At 43.3% G+C, this 18,472-nt stretch overlaps 1 protein-coding gene across 1 annotated transcript in view; it reads left to right on the forward strand.

Annotated features, from left to right (window-relative positions):
- PSAT1 (phosphoserine aminotransferase 1) overlaps positions 1–18,472 on the forward strand; it is a 396,801-nt gene that overhangs the window by 163,917 nt on the left and 214,412 nt on the right. The window contains exon 5 of the mRNA XM_044060876.1: positions 539–711. Within this exon, the coding sequence (XP_043916811.1) occupies positions 539–711 (173 nt within the window). The remainder of the gene's footprint in view (positions 1–538; positions 712–18,472) is intronic.

Raw genomic sequence — 18,472 nt, forward strand, 5'->3', positions numbered from 1 at the left:
CAGCCCTGTTTTCAGCTTACAAAGAAAATAAACTTTTATCCTCAAAAGATGTACCTTTATTGATATAAATCATATTCTGTTTATACCTCAGATGTAACTAATTTACATGTGTTAGCCACCATTGAAACTGTGGGAGGAGAGGAAAAACTGAGTAGGGCACATTGAATTGCACCTACTAACATATAGCATCAGACTGCCGGAAGATTGTTGCAGATTACTAGAAGATCCTTGCTCGAATTATTTTTAAATGTCACCATCTACAGTCATAGTTCGTCTAGTGATATTCAGTCTGAGAAGGCTTATTGTAATATATATAGAACATTAACAGTGTATACTAGTTCTGTCATTTTTTATGTACACAACATAAAATGCTCTTAACTATCTTAATACATATTTGGAGTAGCAGTTAAAAATAATAATAAATGTGTATTGCAGGTTTGTTTTTTAAAAAAAAAAAGTACTTACAACAAGTGATTATTTATTGCTTTTGCTCATCATATTTTTATCTCAACATTTATATGTCTGTATTTTTTTAAAGGAATTCCTGATCCAAGTGACTGGAATCTCAATCCGGATGCCTCATATATATATTATTGTGCTAATGAAACCATTCATGGAGTAGAATTTGACTTTATCCCTGAAACCAAGGGAGTAGTTCTTGTATGTGATATGTCATCAAACTTTCTGTCTAAGCCAGTGGATGTTTCAAAGGTAAGTCCCATTTGTAGTTAATGCTTACCAGTTACCACCTGTGGCATTTTTACTGCCATTTTTGTTAAGTCTGCTGTTGGCTTTCTTGTATAAGTGTGGTTTATTGATTTTTGCCTTTGAAAGTAACTGTAGATTTAAACACTTGGCAATCACTGCCACCTTGTGGCCACTCATCTAAACAGCCGTCATAGAATCATTTCTTGTTCACAGATGGGCGAGTTGACTTATTTGTAGCTGTCATGGCCCATCTAAGAGCAGTTAGTTTCCACAAGTTATTTGGTGAAAAAGAGTTAAATACCCCTGGTGAAGCAGTCGTGAAGAAAAATTACATTTTTCTTCACAAATTCTGAGTGTTAGCCTGACAGCTGCACAACTTTTCTACCATGAATTTAAATTTAGCTTCATTAGTATTAGAAAACTGCAAGTCTTTAACAAGTTGTCCTGACAAAGTTAACTGTTGGCTATCCACAATTGTCATCAGAAGTTAGACTACCCAGAACCGCTTTGTATTACAATACTTGGTTGAAATTTAAAAAACTTTTAGAAAAAAATATTTAAAAAAAAGTAATACTAAAAATTTAACTTTTAATAATTTTAATTGTCTTGTAGACACCTTTTGTAAATAGTTGTTGTAATTTTTGGTTGATATGAAATCTTGTTTTTGTAGTTGTAACTTGTTTTAAATGTTTTTAATTTCTTACATTAACTGTTTTTTTTTTTTTTTTAGAACTTTTAATAAAAAGAAATAGTAAAAAAAAAGTTAGACTTGTGTATTTTTTCCTGGGACCCTGCTCTTTAGGGGGGGGCACTGCAAAATATATTATTTTCCAGTTGAAGTGACATTTTCTGTCAGCAACCCTCCAGTCCCCCTTATCAATACACACACTTAACTTACGTCTGTTGAAACCCAATCAGATTCTGAGTTGAATACCATAGTTCATTCTTTCATCATTTCTAGTACTGTAGTGCCCCGTTAGTCCTTTATTGCCAGCAGCTGTGGGCATCTGTGTTACTAAGCTACTTGCTGCTGTTAGCTCTGTCAGCTTTATTGTCATATTGTCTGAGGAGTAGTTCTTGGCCATCATGATGACCAGGCAATTTATTTGCATGTTTTGCCTTCACATCTTATTTCTCTTTAATGTTTTTAGACTTCTTGCTTGCTTGGCTGCTGGAGGTCATGTTATTACTGATTTGACTAGCCATGGGGTAGTAATCCAGCAGGATTATGCTCCTGCTGTAGTTCAGCATACTACTGCTACAGCGAGTTGTTGGCTAGTGTCATCTTGTTATACCAAGCAGGCTTAAAAGGTGCTTAATGTATAGCCTTAAATGATGTCTAAACTACTGATGTAATGGGATCCTATCTCGCCTACATTCATGACAGATGGGTTCGGAGCCGATCCATCGGCTCCGACTCGGCAACTAATACACTAGCACGAAGTCTCTCATTGGCTGGGCTACTACCTATCCCAGGATGCACTACACCTGCTTCCCCAGATCTCGTTTGCTGCTTTACAAGCTGGACGTGGTCTCGACTTGGCTGGAGCTAAGTGGTTCTTTTTACCTTTATTGGTCTTTGACCTTGGGGTTTTTTGTCATATATTAACCAAACAGCTGTTTTAACAGCTATTCCTTATTATTCTTTAGTATTTGCTACTTTTGAGTGCTTGAGTGTCTTCTGGTTCTTTATTTTTTCAGTCGGGCAAGGCCCGTTTAAGTTAGAGGGCCTTTGCCCTACCTTTGTGTGCTATTTAGCCTTTATTACCTTTTGTGGTTAATTGTTTTCGGGCCAAGCCCGTTTAAATTAGAGGGCTTTGGGCCGTTGGACTTGTTTTGTCTGTTTGTTTGTGAGGTAAACTTTTTTCTTAAGTACTCGCACCAGTGTGTCTCAAGGCTTGTCAGTTGGCAATTCTGTTATAGTGCTTACTTATTGTGGTAAAGTCATACTTGTTGAAGGGCCTGTACTATGTCTAAGGAACACAAGTCAGGTTTTAAAAAATGCACTCGGTGTAGTTATAAAATGTCCATCACAGACAGTCATTCAGTCTGCGTTTATTGTTTGGGGCCGAAACATCTGCAAGAGACTTGTAGCGTATGTCATGCTTTCTCTGCTAGAGTTCTTCAAGAACGCAAGAACAAGTTGATATTGAAAGGGCTTATAAAACCTTCGTTTGAGGAAGCCTTAAATCCTCCTGTTGCTTCCAAAAAGAAAAGATCGTCGGCACCGACAAGTCCGTCGGAGCTGACTTCTAAAAAGACTAAATTGACCTCTTCTTCCTCGGCTCCACTGACTTGGGGCCGAGGGTGAAAGTCTGCCTCGGTACCTCCTGCGGCTCCATTGCCTTCGAGCCGCAAGTTGGAGTATCGAGGTGAATCACCTCCATCGGTTCCAATGGCTTCGAGCCGGTGGAAGTGTGCAGCTCAGACTCTTCCCCCTCGGCTCCGAAGAAGGCTCCTTCGGTGCCGATGGTGGTCCATGCTGTGGTGGAGTCGGCGCCGACAGTATTGGAGCCGTTTGAGCCGGTCCCTTCTCTCGGGCCGAGAGGAAAGTCTTCTCAGTGTCTACCTCCTCTAAATCCTCGAGACTATCAGATTTGGACCTGGATAGGGTTTTACAGAGGCTATTCCAATCTCCAGTGTTTACTAAAATGGTCTCGGCTCCAGCACAGTTTGCTTGAGCCGATCCCCTCCAACACATTTGATTCCTCCTCCAACCTCGTCGGAGCCGTTGGAGCCGGTGGTGTTGGAGCAATGTGGAGCCATACGGTCGGAGCAGAGACCCCTTACAGGCCTCTCGGCTCCGACTGTGCTTCCTACCCTGTCCTCTGGTTCAGGGTTTGGTACTGCGACCTCTTCAGCCGGGCCCGAGGGGAATACTTTGGGATTGGGTGCTTCGGTGCCTAGTCTTCCTCTCGGAGCATCGGCTGCTGGAATTCCCAGTGCCATCGTGGCCTCTAGACCAGTGACCTCCTTGGATTCTGGAGGTCCGGCCTTTGAGGCCATGAGGAGCGCGCTGGCCATGCCCTTGCCGGTTCAACAAGATTCTACCTCACCGTCCCTAGATTTGGAGACTGGTGCCTCTGTTGTGTTGCAGCCCCCCGGCAGCGGGAACCCAGGGCCTGAGGATACCCCATCGGGGTTCCTTCTTCCGGTGGTCCGTCCGAAGCTTCGGACGAACCCCACGGAAGAAATTGTGTAAGAGGAAACACGTAGACTCCCAAGATGAGTCTATTACATCGGATACTGACCTCGATGACGCAGAAGGGTCCCCCATATCATCTTCGGATGATATCTCCTTCTCAGATATCTTGGAGATTCTGAGACAGAGAGGTGACTGGCAAGCCAAAACCCCTTCAGCTGAGGAGTCAGTCTTCCTCAAGGCCTTTGGGGCCCAGCCTTCCGCCTCCTGGGTGTCTCCGCCCGATGAACTCCTTGATTTGGTTTCTCGAAGGGCGTGGGAACACCCTGATTCTGTGGAACCGGTGCCTGCGAGGCCCAATAAATTTTTGTCAGCCCTCCCCAGAAGGAGTTTCTCACAAAGGGTGTGCCTGTAGATGCTTTGGTGGTGGCTTCTGCCACACAGCAGGACGTGGCAGAGGCTTCGGCGTCTATTCATCCTCCTAATAAGGATTCTAGGAGTATGGATAGGCAGGAAGCGTACCCTGTCCTCAGCGGCCTTTACCTTACGGTCGCTGAACTACTTATGTCATTTTACGAGGCTCCAAAGGGATCTTCTCAAAGAGCTAAATGACTCTCTTCTTGGTAATCTACCTGAGGCGCTGGCCCTGACTGTTGGCGCACAGATGACTACCCTCTTTTCTATTGTTAACTCGTCCATGAGGCTCATCTCATATGCGGCGAAGGCGAGCAGAGCAGCGGGAACAGGCGTTGCCCTCAGGAGACAAGCCTGGTTACGCTTGTGTTCGTTCACGGAGGCTTTCAAGTCTTCCTTCGCCGACGCCCCCTTTGATGGGTCATCCTTGTTTGGACCCAAGGTGAAGGACACACTAACTAGGTGCGAGCAGGAGGGCAAGACTTTGACTGCCGTTGGGGCCCGATTTTCCGCTCCTTCTAGGCCTTACCCCAAGGCTGGGAGAGGAGGGAAAATGTGGTTTAAAAAATCTCAGAAGTCTTTCCCTACTCCACCTGGTGATTCCCCCTCCAGAGGCAGGGGGGGGGGATTTTGGAAGACGCCGCCCCAGAGGTGGCAGAGGCCCCCGTAACTCTGGAGACCGCGATTCCTTTCGTGGTTCTTCATACAACCAGCGTTCCTGAGTTGTTGCCCGACTGTGCAACTCCGGAGCCAGTCGGGGGTCGCTTTGCGGCGCACCCACAAGCTTGGGAATCCATAACAAGCGATCAGTGGGTGCTTCGCATTATTACCGGAGGTTATATCATCCCCTTCAACAAACCCCCCCTTTCTTTAAGGGAAATCCCGGACGTACCACCCAGTCAGCGGGATCAAGCAGCATTAGAGGTTTCAAAGCTGCTAGAAAAAAGAGCCATCCAGCCTGTCCCCATCGACCAGATCGGATCAGGAACTTACTCAAAATTATTTTTGGTACCAAAAAAGACAGGGGACTTCAGGCCCATTTTGGACCTCAGTTCATTGAATCGTTTCATAAAGAAGTCCAAATTCCGAATGGTCACTCTTCAATCTATTCTTCCTTTGCTGGAAAAAGATGCATGGATGTGCTCCATAGATCTCCAGGACGCTTACTATCACATTCCCATAGCTCAAGAGTCCAGGAGACATTTACGCTTCCGCCTCGGAGTCAGTCATTTTCAATTCCGAGCACTGCCCTTTGGTCTCACCACAGCCCCCAGGGTGTTCACCAAGTGTCTGGCAGTGGTAACTGCTCACCTGAGAAGTCTGGGATTCCAGGTGTTTCCTTATCTAGGCGACTGGCTCCTTACTGCCACCTCCGAGCATCTACTACTCCAAGCGCTCAGAGCCACGTTCACCTTGGGCCGTTTCTTGGGGATCACGTTCAATTTGCAAAAATCTGTACTACAGCCATCTCAGCGTATTACTTTCATAGGCGCAGACTTAGACACAAAATGAATGCGCGCCTTTTTACCGGCAGCAAGAATTCAGGTGTTACAAGATCAAGTCAAATCCTGTCTCCCCCTACAAAGAGCCCCGGCCCATCGGATCCTACAACTGTTGGGCTCGATGGCGTCGACCATACTTTTAGTTCCCTTGGCCAGACTTCATATGCGAATTTTACAATGGCTACTGTCGGTTCAATGGTCTTATCAGGAACTTCCCTTGAACCACTTAATCATAATCACGGAAAGTTGCCGTCGAGATCTGCATTGGTGGCTTCTCCAATCAAATCTCGACCAGGGGCGACCATTTATACCACAACGTCCCGTTGCCACTGTGACTACGGACGCCTCCCAGGTAGGGTGGGGGGGTCATTACCTGGACAGGTCGGTCCAAGGCACATGGCAGATCCAGGAAACGCATTTGCATATCAATGTCCTGGAGATGAGAGCGGTACTATTGGTACTCAAGCTCTCCATCACGCTCTCCCACAGGGCCCGATTGCTATCCTATCCGACAACATGTCGGTGGTATGGTACATAAACAAGCAAGGTGGAACCAGGTCTTACCCACTATGCAGAGAAGCCATGAGACTTTGGCACTGGGCGGTAGCTACCAACCGCTTTCTAATGGCAACGCACATACCGGGAAGTCCAATGTGATTGCGGACAGATTAAGCAGGACCATTCTTTTACCCCACGAATGGTCCCTCAACCAGGGTATAGCTGCGAAAATCTTCGACAGATGGGGTCATCCTTGCTGCGACCTGTTTGCCAGCCCTCACAATGCGAAATGCAGAGAGTTCTTCACACTGTTCCTTCTCAGGGACAGATTCCCAGGGACGCTCTGACTCACATTTGGCCCCGGTCTTCTCGCCTTCCCTCCGTTCCCCTCTTACCGAGGGTGATACAGAAGGCCGTTTACATGGAGAGCGAGATGATTTTGATTGCCCGCACTGACCACGTCAAGTTTGGTTTCCTTTCCTACAGAGGCATGCGATAGAAGGTCCATGGTTTCTGGATCCGGTGCCAGACCTGTTGACTCATCAGTCAGGACGGCTTCATCCGTCTCTCAGGTCCCTGAAGTTGGCAGCATGGTTACTCCACTTCCATCCTTAGTCGAGACAATGCTCTTTCTCCGGACGTGGTCCACATACTGTCTTCTTCTCATAAACCTTCCACCATCAAACTTTATTCCAGTAAATGAAAAAGGTTTGTTTTCTGGAGCTCAAGAGCGGGTATAGATCCTCTCACTGCACCAGTATCGGAGGTTCTGAATTTTCTGGCCTCCCTTTTCAGTCGGGCTCTTCAGTTTCTACCATTAAGGTTCAACTAGCGGCCATTTCTAATTTTCATGCTTCATTTGAACCTTCATTGATGTCTCACAAACTTTGTAAGGCTTTCCTTAAAGGGGCTTGGCTCCTGAGGCCTCCTTTATCTCATCCTGTCCCCGTGGGATTTGAATATGGTTCTTGCTGCCCTAACTGCCCGTCCTTTCGAACCAGCTGCTACCTGTGATTTAAAATTTCTATCTTGGAAAACGGCCTTTTAGTAGCCATAACGTCTGCCAGGCGAGTTTCAGAACTTCAAGCTCTTTGTTCTGATCCTCCCTATTTGATTTTTCACAAGCATAGAGTTTCATTGAAATTAAACCCTGCATTTATACCAAAAGTGCCCTCCTCTTTCTGTATGCAACAAACTATAGAACTCCCTGTCTTTTCCCAGAATTCTCTAATAACGCAGAATATACTTTGCATCAATTGGGCGTACATAGACAACTGCGTTTTATTTGAATAGAACCGCTCAACGCTGAAATCAAATCAATTGTTTGTTTCCTTTGCAGTGAACAAATTGGGTTAACCAGTAACAAAACCTCCATTTCTAAATGGATTAAAGATTGTATCATTTTTATTTATTCACAGGCTAACAAAGACCTTCCCTTTCCAGTCAAGGCTCATTCTACCAGGGCAATGGCTACTTCCGTAGCTTTTCACTCCAAGTTATCAATAGATGATATTTGTGCTGCGGCAACCTGGACTTCTCCACACACTTTCATTTCTCATTACAAATTGGATGTGGTTTCTCGAGGCAGAGCTTCCTTTGGTTCCACAGTTCTCAGGAGTGTGTTCCAATGAGCCACCCGGGATGTAGGTGCTAGGGACGCTGTCCCATCTGTCATGAATGTAGGCGAGATAGGATCCCATTACATCTTTTAGTTATGTACTTACCATAACTTCGGATGTATGGGATCCATCTCGCCTACATTCATAAGTACCCACCCTCCTTCCCCCTTCCATTTGGATTTAGAGGAGCTGTAGTCCCTCTTTTCTTAGCGTTCTTTCTTGAAGTACTTTAGTTGGTTATTGTGACTACTAGTTTTTCTGTGTTTGCATGGATGTATGAAAGCGAACAAACAAGATCTGGGGAAGCAGGTGTAGTGCATCCTGGGATAGGTAGTAGCCCAGCCAATGAGAGACTTCGTGCTAGTGTATTAGTTGCCGAGTCGGAGCCGATGGATCGGCTCCGAACCCATCTGTCATGAATGTAGGCGAGATGGATCCCATACATCCGAAGTTATGGTAAGTACATAACTAAAAGTTTGGGTCACTTTTTCCTTAACCAGAGGCTGTTGAATCCATCTTGAAGTTACACCTGTGATGGGTAAGACTTCAGTAGAGTAAGAGGAAGAGGCTGTGACCTGATTTTGGTTATTGCTCTTGCACAAAGACTTAAGTTTGTTGGGTAGTTAGTTATGTGCCCAACTACTATACCTCTTTTCTGAAACATTTTCTGAAACATAGCCAGAAATACAGCTGCAATGCCCTAGAAAGCTTACCAAAAAAAAAGTATTTCTAAATGTGCTGAAAAGTGTGAAGGATCCCTGGCCTTGAGTACTCAACATGTAGCTTCCAGCACAGACATATCTAGGTACACAAGGGCATTCATTTTTCCCATCTTAGGCTCGCATTTTCTTAGGGAGGAAAGAGAAAAGGTTGTCATTCTAGCATTATGTTTGTGGGCAAAACGTGATTCAGTAAAGCCAAAGAAGGTGAGCAGATAAGGTTACTTAATCTAGGTGCTAGGCATGCGTGGACCTGCACATAACCAAAACTAAAGTGGGGTGGGGTTTTACTGAGAAGTTGTATGTAAGTATCTTGGGTATGGATGTACAATTGCAGTATCTCTTAGTATATTTTCTGTCTACCTTCCAGTATATAGTGCATAAGAGGTTCTTTGATGCAGGTCTTGTTTACAACGTATGAGAAGTGATTTTTTTTTTACTTTTGTTTATATTTAAATGCTATAGTGGAGGTTTAATGTAAAATGATGGCCTTTCTGTTGTTTCTAAATCTTGTACACCATTTCCTGCCTTTGTATCTACTGACCATGTCAACAAGGAACAGGGAAGTTAGGAGGCTATTATCTACAACTTTAAGATGAAAGGATTTTATATTATTTTTATTTTTGCGAGATTTGTCCAGTGGCTTCAGCCCGCACATACAGCTGTACAGTAGCAAGCCAGCTTGACATGTTGCCACATCTCTCATAACATGTTCTACAGAGTATGGCTGTTTCAGCTGAGGCGCTAGGAGATGTCAGTGTTGCTGTTCGACATATTTTATGGTCAAGACTGGTTTGCTGCTATTTTTAAACATGTTATTGGAATGAGCTTGTTTTGCTGAGTTGCACTAAATAACTTTGGCTACTATTAATTCAGAACTTTGAATTATGAATAAACGGAACTATTTCCAGCAACAAGGAGTGTGAAGTTCTCTCGTGTGAGCGGTTCGTTTTTTGGTGTTTTTCAAGTGGTTCAAATATTGTTCTACAGAGTGTTGTACCTCAGAACACTATCTGAGGTTATCGCTGTAGTGACATAACCAGGCTTCCTGTTAACACACACACTTCAGAGGTCTGTGGTAGGGGATACATGTTGAGATTTCCTCTTCTGATATTCTGAGCTTGGCATTTTTCTTTTTTTAATTTTTGCACTTCAGGCTTTATATGACTCTTGCTGGCACATGTAATGCCACATGTCTGGTTTGTAGGAGATCAAACACCCATTAGTCATTTAGCTAAGATGTCCACAGTTGCTGCATTCCTGGCATTCACCTTGGGGGTGTGTCCCTGGGAAGTCTGCATCACCTCATCCATATTAGTATATCTGGAACATGTCCACATACAGCTTGCAGATATTATGTATTTGCTTAGTTTTTGTTTGGAAGTACTGCTTCAGTTATTCCTGCAATTTTACTGTGGACTGTTTTAACCTTTGCCTCTGAATGTGAGCATTGTGCTGAATGTATTTGCACACATGTAGAGTGCATTTATTGGATTATTGTAACTGTTTTGCAGAAGTTATGGTCAATCATTGGGACACGTGTTACCTGAACACCCTCCCATGCTTGCTAACACTATGATGTAATTTCAACATGTATTGCATTTACTAGAGCAATGCTAACTCTGTGAACTATTCAGCATTTCCCACTGTGGCTACTGGTATTTATTGACTAGACTGCTTGAATCTTTGGTGTTCTCATGTAGGTTGTGCCTGGTCGCAAGTGTGAATTAATGTTGTGCTCACTTAACTGGCATGTACCTTACCTCATAATGTCATAATAGTATAGTATATCCTTACCTTCACCATTCTCCACTCACATGCACCCACTGCTTTCCTCAAGCCAATACTTTGCTCATATTAATTTTTTACTGTTGTCTACCCACAAGACTTTTACATCTCTTTTTTTGTCTCCTTTTTCATACAGCTCTAGCTCTACTTCACTCTTGGCTACCCCACCCCCAGTGAAGAATTTCTGAGAATTATCCTGCAAACAACTGAGGACAAAAGGAGTCACTACTGGGAATTTTACTCTCTGAAATAGTCTTATCTCTAGGTCTACTTCACTTGTGGTTGCCCCCCCCCCCCCAGTGAAGTTGTTGTTGTCTTTCAGCTTTTCCCGGTTAGGGGTCACCACAGCGAAACTCCAGTCCGCTAATGATTGGCAGTAGATTTTCATGGTGCCGAGTTGCCAGCTCGATGCCCAACCTTCAACTAAGGTACGCCCATTCACGCATGTCTTTCGGAACACCATTCAACCCGCTGGGAGGACATGCAGACTCCACACAGAAGGCACTCCCCGCACACTAGCTCAGAATCGAACGGAAGAACCTCTTGCTGTGAGGCACCACCGCGGATTCCCCTCCCAAGTGAAGAATTTCTGAAAATTATTCTGCAAACAACTGAAGGCAAAATGACTTGTTACTGGGAATTTTACTCTGTGAAATATTCGTATGTAGGTGTATTCCCTGTTAACTAATTTCTGCATGTAGTTCTTAGTGCTGTTACTTAATTTTATTTTATTGGCTTAGCTTGCACAATTGCAAGCCCCCCCCCCCTTTTTCCAGTCCCTGCCATTGCAACTAACTGCCACTAGCTGGCAGCAGTACACTACAAACCAACTGAATCTTAGCCCAGATAAGCAGCTCCTTTTGTAAGTAGGACAGTGCTCTACAGTTATTTAAATTCTCCAATATTACTGTCTACTGTAAAGTCACCCAAGTCCCTTCAAAGCAGTTATTTTTCATATCACTGAATAAATAGTGGAACACAGTAATGCTGCATACTGTCATTACTTAGATTCCTGATACTTTTTTTTCCCAGCTCTTACCTCCTAGGTAGGGCTCTGCCCGCTCCACTCCCCTACCCTTCCCCCTTTCATTTGCTCATTTGCTTTATACCTAACTTTACCACACCTAACCCCTATCCCTCAGCCAATCACACAAACCACCAACACCCCCTTCCCCTCCTTTGCTCTCATATTACACACTGTACACACAGTACCTCCCCCTCTCAGAGTTGTTCCAATCCATCCTAACTATATACTATCGGGACCCCTACACATTCCATAGGATTATCTCTATACACTCCTACCGCTTCTAACAAACCAAACATGTGCTCCCATCAAATAATCCTAACACTAGCACTCACCATCACAGCCCATCTAACTTCACCCTACTTGAACAACATTACAATCCGCAATATAAGTCACCTCACCTCATCCTCACTTCCAACATTCATTAACTACCCCTTACTCATCTCACCCTGACTCTTTAACCACACCATCTGTGACCAACACCCCTGCAAACTCCTCCATTATCAAAGCAAATCTAGGGTATCCAAGCAATACCTACAAACTGTAATAAGCATTTCCTCTCACATACTATGCAGTGGTGATATCATCCCCAACCCAGGTCTAATAACAAGTCCTACAAATCACCAGAATCAGCCTAGAACCAATACTAGCATACTTAAGAGAAAATCCGATATTCTAATAATAAATTATAACATAAGAAGCATTGTTTACAAAACCACTGAGCTCCATCCAACCATAGCATTATACTTACCAGACATTGTCTTCCTCACAGAAACATGGCTTAAACCACACATTAAAAATGAAATACACACCTATGAGCCTATAAGAAGTACTTCCCCCTGTTTATAGCATTCTACGAAAAGACCGTACAGCTAAAAGAGCAGGTGGAGTCGCTCTCCTATATCAGAACAACATCAGTGTTGAACTATTTAACACAGAAATCCCTGCATTTAATAACGCAGAGATACTACTTGCTAAGGCAAAACTAAATACACTAAAACAGCTAAATATCTTAGGGTCATATATCCCTCCAGGGGATAACATTAAAACTCTAGAATCTCTTCTCCAGTGGACATCAGAAACCCTCCCCCATGAAACCGTTATATTAGGCGACTTCAATATTGATCGGACCTCACTTAAATCACCCCACCCATCAAATCATATTAACCTTTGTGGATTCTCACAGCTTATACAAACCCCTACTAGGGTAGACAAAAACCTAAAAAAAGAATCAATACTAGACTGGATTCTCACCAATCGCCCATCTTCCACCCATAATTTTGGTACACTACCAGACATTCTAAGTGACCACCCCCCAACCTTCTTTATCAGAGACCAAACTAAACTCACTAGAACAAGCTCTCTTACAGACATCAGATATACTAAAAACTTCAGAGCTGATGACCTTAATACAGCCCTTAAACACTCTAACTGGTCCCCTCTTTTAACACTTCCTTTAGATGAAGCAGTTGAGTATTTCAACACTATTTTCATAGGCCTTCTCAACCAACTTGCTTCACCAAGACAGATCCACACTAAAACCATCTATGCCCAATGGCTTACCAAGAGCACTAGGCAACTTATGAAACAAAGGGACAAAGCATGGGACACCTGGTGCAAAAACAAAACTACTCCTAATAGACAAACATTCTTACAACTGAGCAAATCAGACTAGATCAACAAAAATACTATAGTGATATTCAAACTAAGCATAATACCAACCCACACAAGTTCTGGGCAGCTATAAACAGTATTTGCGAACCAGGTAAATCACCAACTCCTCATCCAAACATAGACACCACCTCTATAAACACAGCCACCCAATTCAATGAGTTCTTTACCAACTCTATATTAAAGCTGTCAACAGACACCCCACTACACTAGATAACCCGTCAAATAATGCTTACTCTTTCACCCTTCAGCCTGTACCAACTTACAAAATCTATAGACACCTAACCAAACTTAAACCCACCAACTTAGCAGTAGACAAACTACCTGCCAAATTCCTACAAATAGCTGCCAAAGTCATTTCCTACCCAGTCTCTTTAATCATTAACGGATCAGTCTCAGAACAAAAAGTGCCACTTCTCTGGAAAATCTCCTACATTATACCAGTTCACAAAGGGGGCAACTCCACTGACCTAAACTACCACCCTATAACTATACTTTCCCCCACTGGCTAAAATAATGGAAAAATGTGTCCTCACCCAGGTCCTAACACATCTTCTCTTCAACAATCTTCTTGCCGAAACTCAGCACGGATTCTGCCCCAACCATAGCACTACCACTGCACTCATCCATTTTAGTCACCTAGTAAGTATGCAACGCAACAGCGGCCAACTAGTGTCTGCAGTTTTCCTTGACTTATCAAAGGCGTTTGATACAGTCTCCCGTACAAAACTAATAACATCACTCTCAGAATTAAAACTAACTACCCCCCACTCTTATGATTTCAAAACTATCTCTCCCAATGCCAACAAGCTGTTCAGTGGAAAAACTCCCTTTCCCCCCTTACTTCCTTTAAAACTAGGAGTACCCCAAGGATCAATACTAGGACCCCTACTTTTCATTATATTTACAAATAATCTTCACAAAGCCACCCCTCTAGCAAACCTGGATCAATACACTGATGACACCACCGTAATCTGCTGGGCCCCAATCTTCCAACAACTTCAAATCAAAACCCAAGAAGCCTTTACATCCATCAAAACCTGGCTAACAAACTCCCAGCTAATACTAAATCCTAAAAAGATCCAACTTATGCCCTTTCATCCTGCCAAAGCAGCAGCACCTACTCCCCTGTTCTCTATTTCTGCATTAGATAATACCCCTATCTTCCCCCGTCACACAAACCAAATTACTAGGGTGCATTATTGACAGTAATATGAAATTTGACAAACACATAGTTCCTACAATAACCAAAATCAACAAAAAAAGTATACTCTTTACAGATGTACAAACTTCCTAACCAGCGACAGTAAAGTTACCCTAGCTCGTACTCATCTTCTCTCTCCCTTACTGTATGCTTCTCATGTCCTAATTAATCTAAACAAGAGCAATTTAAACACGCGATCAGTATGGTACAACAAAATAGCAAAATTTGCCACAAACTCCTCCTACCCCACCCACCACTGTCAGGCCCTTAAACAGCTTTCATGGCCTGAACTCCCTAACACTTTACCTCTAAACCAACTTCTTCTAGCTCACCAAATACTGTAGCAACCTGACAAAACTCCAGCCTTAGAAGACCTGATCATCCTCTACTTTAATAACCGAGAGCTTAGATCCACTAACAAGGCACTAATCACAATCTCCAAAAGCCATTACAGCTCTGGTGACTCCCTGTATTCTAGCAACATTGCCAAGACTTGGAACTCCCTACCACTACAGATCAGGGTGCAACAGTCTTCAAAAAACAGATTATTTCCCACCTAAACAACTCCTGGACATGCAGCTGCCTAGCACCTGGCTGACATATTCTAACTCCTTTCCCCTACCCACTGTCCAGCCTCTTTAAAACTCCCAGATATGCAGTATGTATTATCACACGTTACTTACCAACTCACCGTCTCCTACTCCCCACTGCCACATCTATACCCACTAACTCTCCCATAGACTAAGTTGAAAAGCTTTCCCTTAAAATGTCAGTGCACCTCATATGAACTTGTCTATATTCTCCTCCTTTTTTAGTTTTTCCTTTCTTGTCTTATCTTCAGTACATCTTCAAGATTATCTCTGTTAAACATACTGTATGAACAACAATCAAATGTTACTACCTGCTATACTTTTAATTGTATGTTTAAACCACTATGCTTATGTAAATATCTTATTCAATTAAATGTTATTGTCTTCTATATTTTTATAACTGAATGTGTAAATATCTTATGTGTAGTATGTTAGCAGTTGTTCTGGAGCTTTTCTCCCCGGGCGTCTGCTGAAAACCAACAGCTCTGTCCAGTCAGACCTTCCTGGTAAACACATGTAAAATAAATAATTCAATGCTGGATTGCTGGTTGCATTCGGCACAGAGGAGGCTTAATTCTTAGGTATCCCCTGGTCATGCATGACTCTCCGCATAAAGTTATTGGAGACCCTATCTTGTTCTTTTACACCAGCTGAGCTCATGGCGACAGCCCAATAAAAGTGTGCTAACTGTTTTGAGTTCTGGTAGACGCTATCCCCATGTGTGCTAGAATGTAAGTTTATGGAGAATGGTCAAAGACCGAAACTAGGTCCTGCGGAGACCTTTCGTGATAGTGTGACCTCTGGAGTGCATCCTCTTTACTGTTGAATCTCTTGTACACATCTAGAGAGCTGATGCCACCTCTCCCTCGAGCTTTGGTTAAGGAAGGATTTTCTTCCCTTTAGGTGCTCTGGGAAGGGGACTGTAGGGACCCAGGGGTTATGTCTGAAACAGACAATAGTAATAAGACCACCCCCCCCTCGATTCCACAAATGACTTCCTCTTTGGGGACTATTTGATTCATGATGTCTACTATGGAAAGGATGGTAGCTTAATAATTTTGGGATGCTTCATGTCTTCTCCCTGTGATTATAAAATTCCTCTTATTCTTCACATTGTTCTTTCCTTTTACTTTCTGGCATCCTGGAATACTGGGATGGGGGTGGGGCGAGAGGCTGGGATTGTTGATGTTATCCAGCAGGGGGTTAGAGGATTTTTTTCTATGCCGTTAGCAGCCTTTTCCCCATACACATGTTGGCTGGAAAGCATGCTGCAGTGGTATCAGAACTTGTCCAAGTATAATTATACCAATCTTCACACCTCTGGTTCCCAGCTAGATTATTTATTCATTCCTTAACAAGGTGACAACCCTCAAGTCAGTCAAAGCAGCAGTACTACCTCCCATATCACATAAAAGAACTATTCCCTTGGTTTCAGGGATGAAGTCAGATTCCCATTGCTTCTGTGGTGCATTTTTTCTGGTAGACTATGCTTATATTATGGCCAGGTTACTCTGCTCAATGGTGTGTCTGCACTGGATGCAGTTATTCTGCTTTAGAGGCAATATCAGACATGACATTTTTAATACCCTTACCAAGGCGTGGAGTCCTCTTTGGTCAAGCCTTCCAAGACTGGTTGCTGATTTTCAAAGGAGGCAGGCATTTACCATAGAGGACGAAGTTTTGTGAAATCTCTTAACTAATTTTTCACCTTTTAGCACCTCATTCCTCCAGGAATAAGAAGCCACACTGTCACAACAAATGAGAGACTTGACTCACATTTGTTAATGCAGTGTGTACAAAAACATTTGTAGTATATTGAAGCGCCAATACCAGTGTTTGTTGTAACACAAGTTGACTTGAGTGTTCTCCTAGACAGGCATGGCCTGTACCTTCACCAATTCAGGTAATTCCAGAAGTCTGACTTCCTTGGCTAATATTTCTTAGTAGAATATTTGTAAACAGTAGTGTTTAACATAGTCGTCAGTGAAGAGGATGTGCATATTCCCACCTAGATGAGGAAGCAGTTAAATAAAAAAAACTTTCATTTTTGCAGATTCTAATATGACTGTTTACTTTTTCAAGTCTTGCTGCTTCAGAATGTTTTCCTTGCCGTTTTCCTAACCGAAAAGTTCAGACTGTGTTCTTAAGCCTCTTATGAATGGTTGCTGAGCATCTTCATGGTGTTTTTTTTTCCACTGCTTCAGGGAGTAGTCTTAATTTTATTTTTGTACTATTCTACCAGTCCAGGTAACAAGTCCTTAGTGAGTTGTACGGTCCAGATGGATTCTTAGTATCTTGTCTTTTGTGTCTTCTGACATTAGAAGGGAGCATCTAAAAAAGTAATCCTACCATCCTCTGTATGTAGGGATAGGCTATATAGGGCTCATATGAGCACTGTGTACCACCTCCATATTTCTGTGTTAAAGGAGAGTAACTCTTAATGATGTTCTTCGTATTTCACTGTTGCAGTCATTACATTTGTGTAATCTGCTGGCAGGTTGCCCTCAGTCGGCCTGATTAACAAAGTCTTGGGTCCTGCGTCGATTGCTGTCCCTTTTTCCATGACGTCAGGTCGTCAGGGGTATAAAACATGCAGCCGACGCCATTATATCAGTCTTTCTTGCCGCGTGGTGCCCGAAGCAGAAGCAATTCGCAAGTGCCGGTCGGCCAACTCCTGAAATTTTCTTTTTCGAGTTTCAGATCCGAAGTCTTCAACTAAAAAGCTAAGTACCCCGTTGGGGAAACTACTTTTCCTTGCTCCTTACCGATGTTAATAACTGCATTACTTGTGGGAAGCAAATACCTCTTAAGGATTTTCATTTGTACTGTATTCCTTGCCTAGGCCCTGACCACAACGTACTTTGCTGTCGTTTTTGTGCTTTATTTAATCAACGTAGTATCAAACGTCGGTACATTTTTGCTTCTAAATATTTTGGCTCACGCTTTAATTATCCAGAAATGTTGTTGGTTAGCAATCTGATTATACCTAAAAAGCACAAAGATAAAGACAGAGACAGGCCACCTAGGTCCAAAGCTGCCGATGACGCTTCCCCTAAGTTAATCGCCAGTTCGCCGGTACTCAGTGAGGCGCTTTTGCAGCCCCTGATACCCGCTACATCTGTTTCACAGGCCTCTACTGAGACTCATTCGGAGTCCGGTATGCCGCGAAATGCTTCAGTTATGGAACCCGCGGATGTCTCTATGTTTCTACCTTGGATGGGTCCGGAGCCGCTCTGCAAGCACCAACTTCTGAGGGTGTTTTCAGGCCAACAGATTTGTATATTAGACTGACGCCATCTTCAAAACTAAGGCCAAAATCTCAACCTATGCCTAAAAAAATGATGCCTGGGCCACATGTGCAGGCCCCTATGCTTAAAAAACAAATGATCAAAATGGCTGAAGATTTAATTACTCTGATCAGGGGTAGCCAGCCCCCCCTTCTAAGAGGCCTAGGCAAGACATTGATTATGAATCCTCTGAACAGGATTCTATTTCTTCTGACTCTTCTAATGAACAGGATGTGTCTATATCTACTTATGAGGACTCTGATGCAGAAGATTCCATTCTTTCTGCTTCTCCCCCTGAGGATTTTT

This window comes from Protopterus annectens, chromosome 2.part0 (genome assembly GCF_019279795.1).
Source record: "Protopterus annectens isolate FY-2018-M chromosome 2.part0, PAN1.0, whole genome shotgun sequence".
NCBI classification, from domain to species: Eukaryota; Metazoa; Chordata; order Ceratodontiformes; family Protopteridae; genus Protopterus; species Protopterus annectens.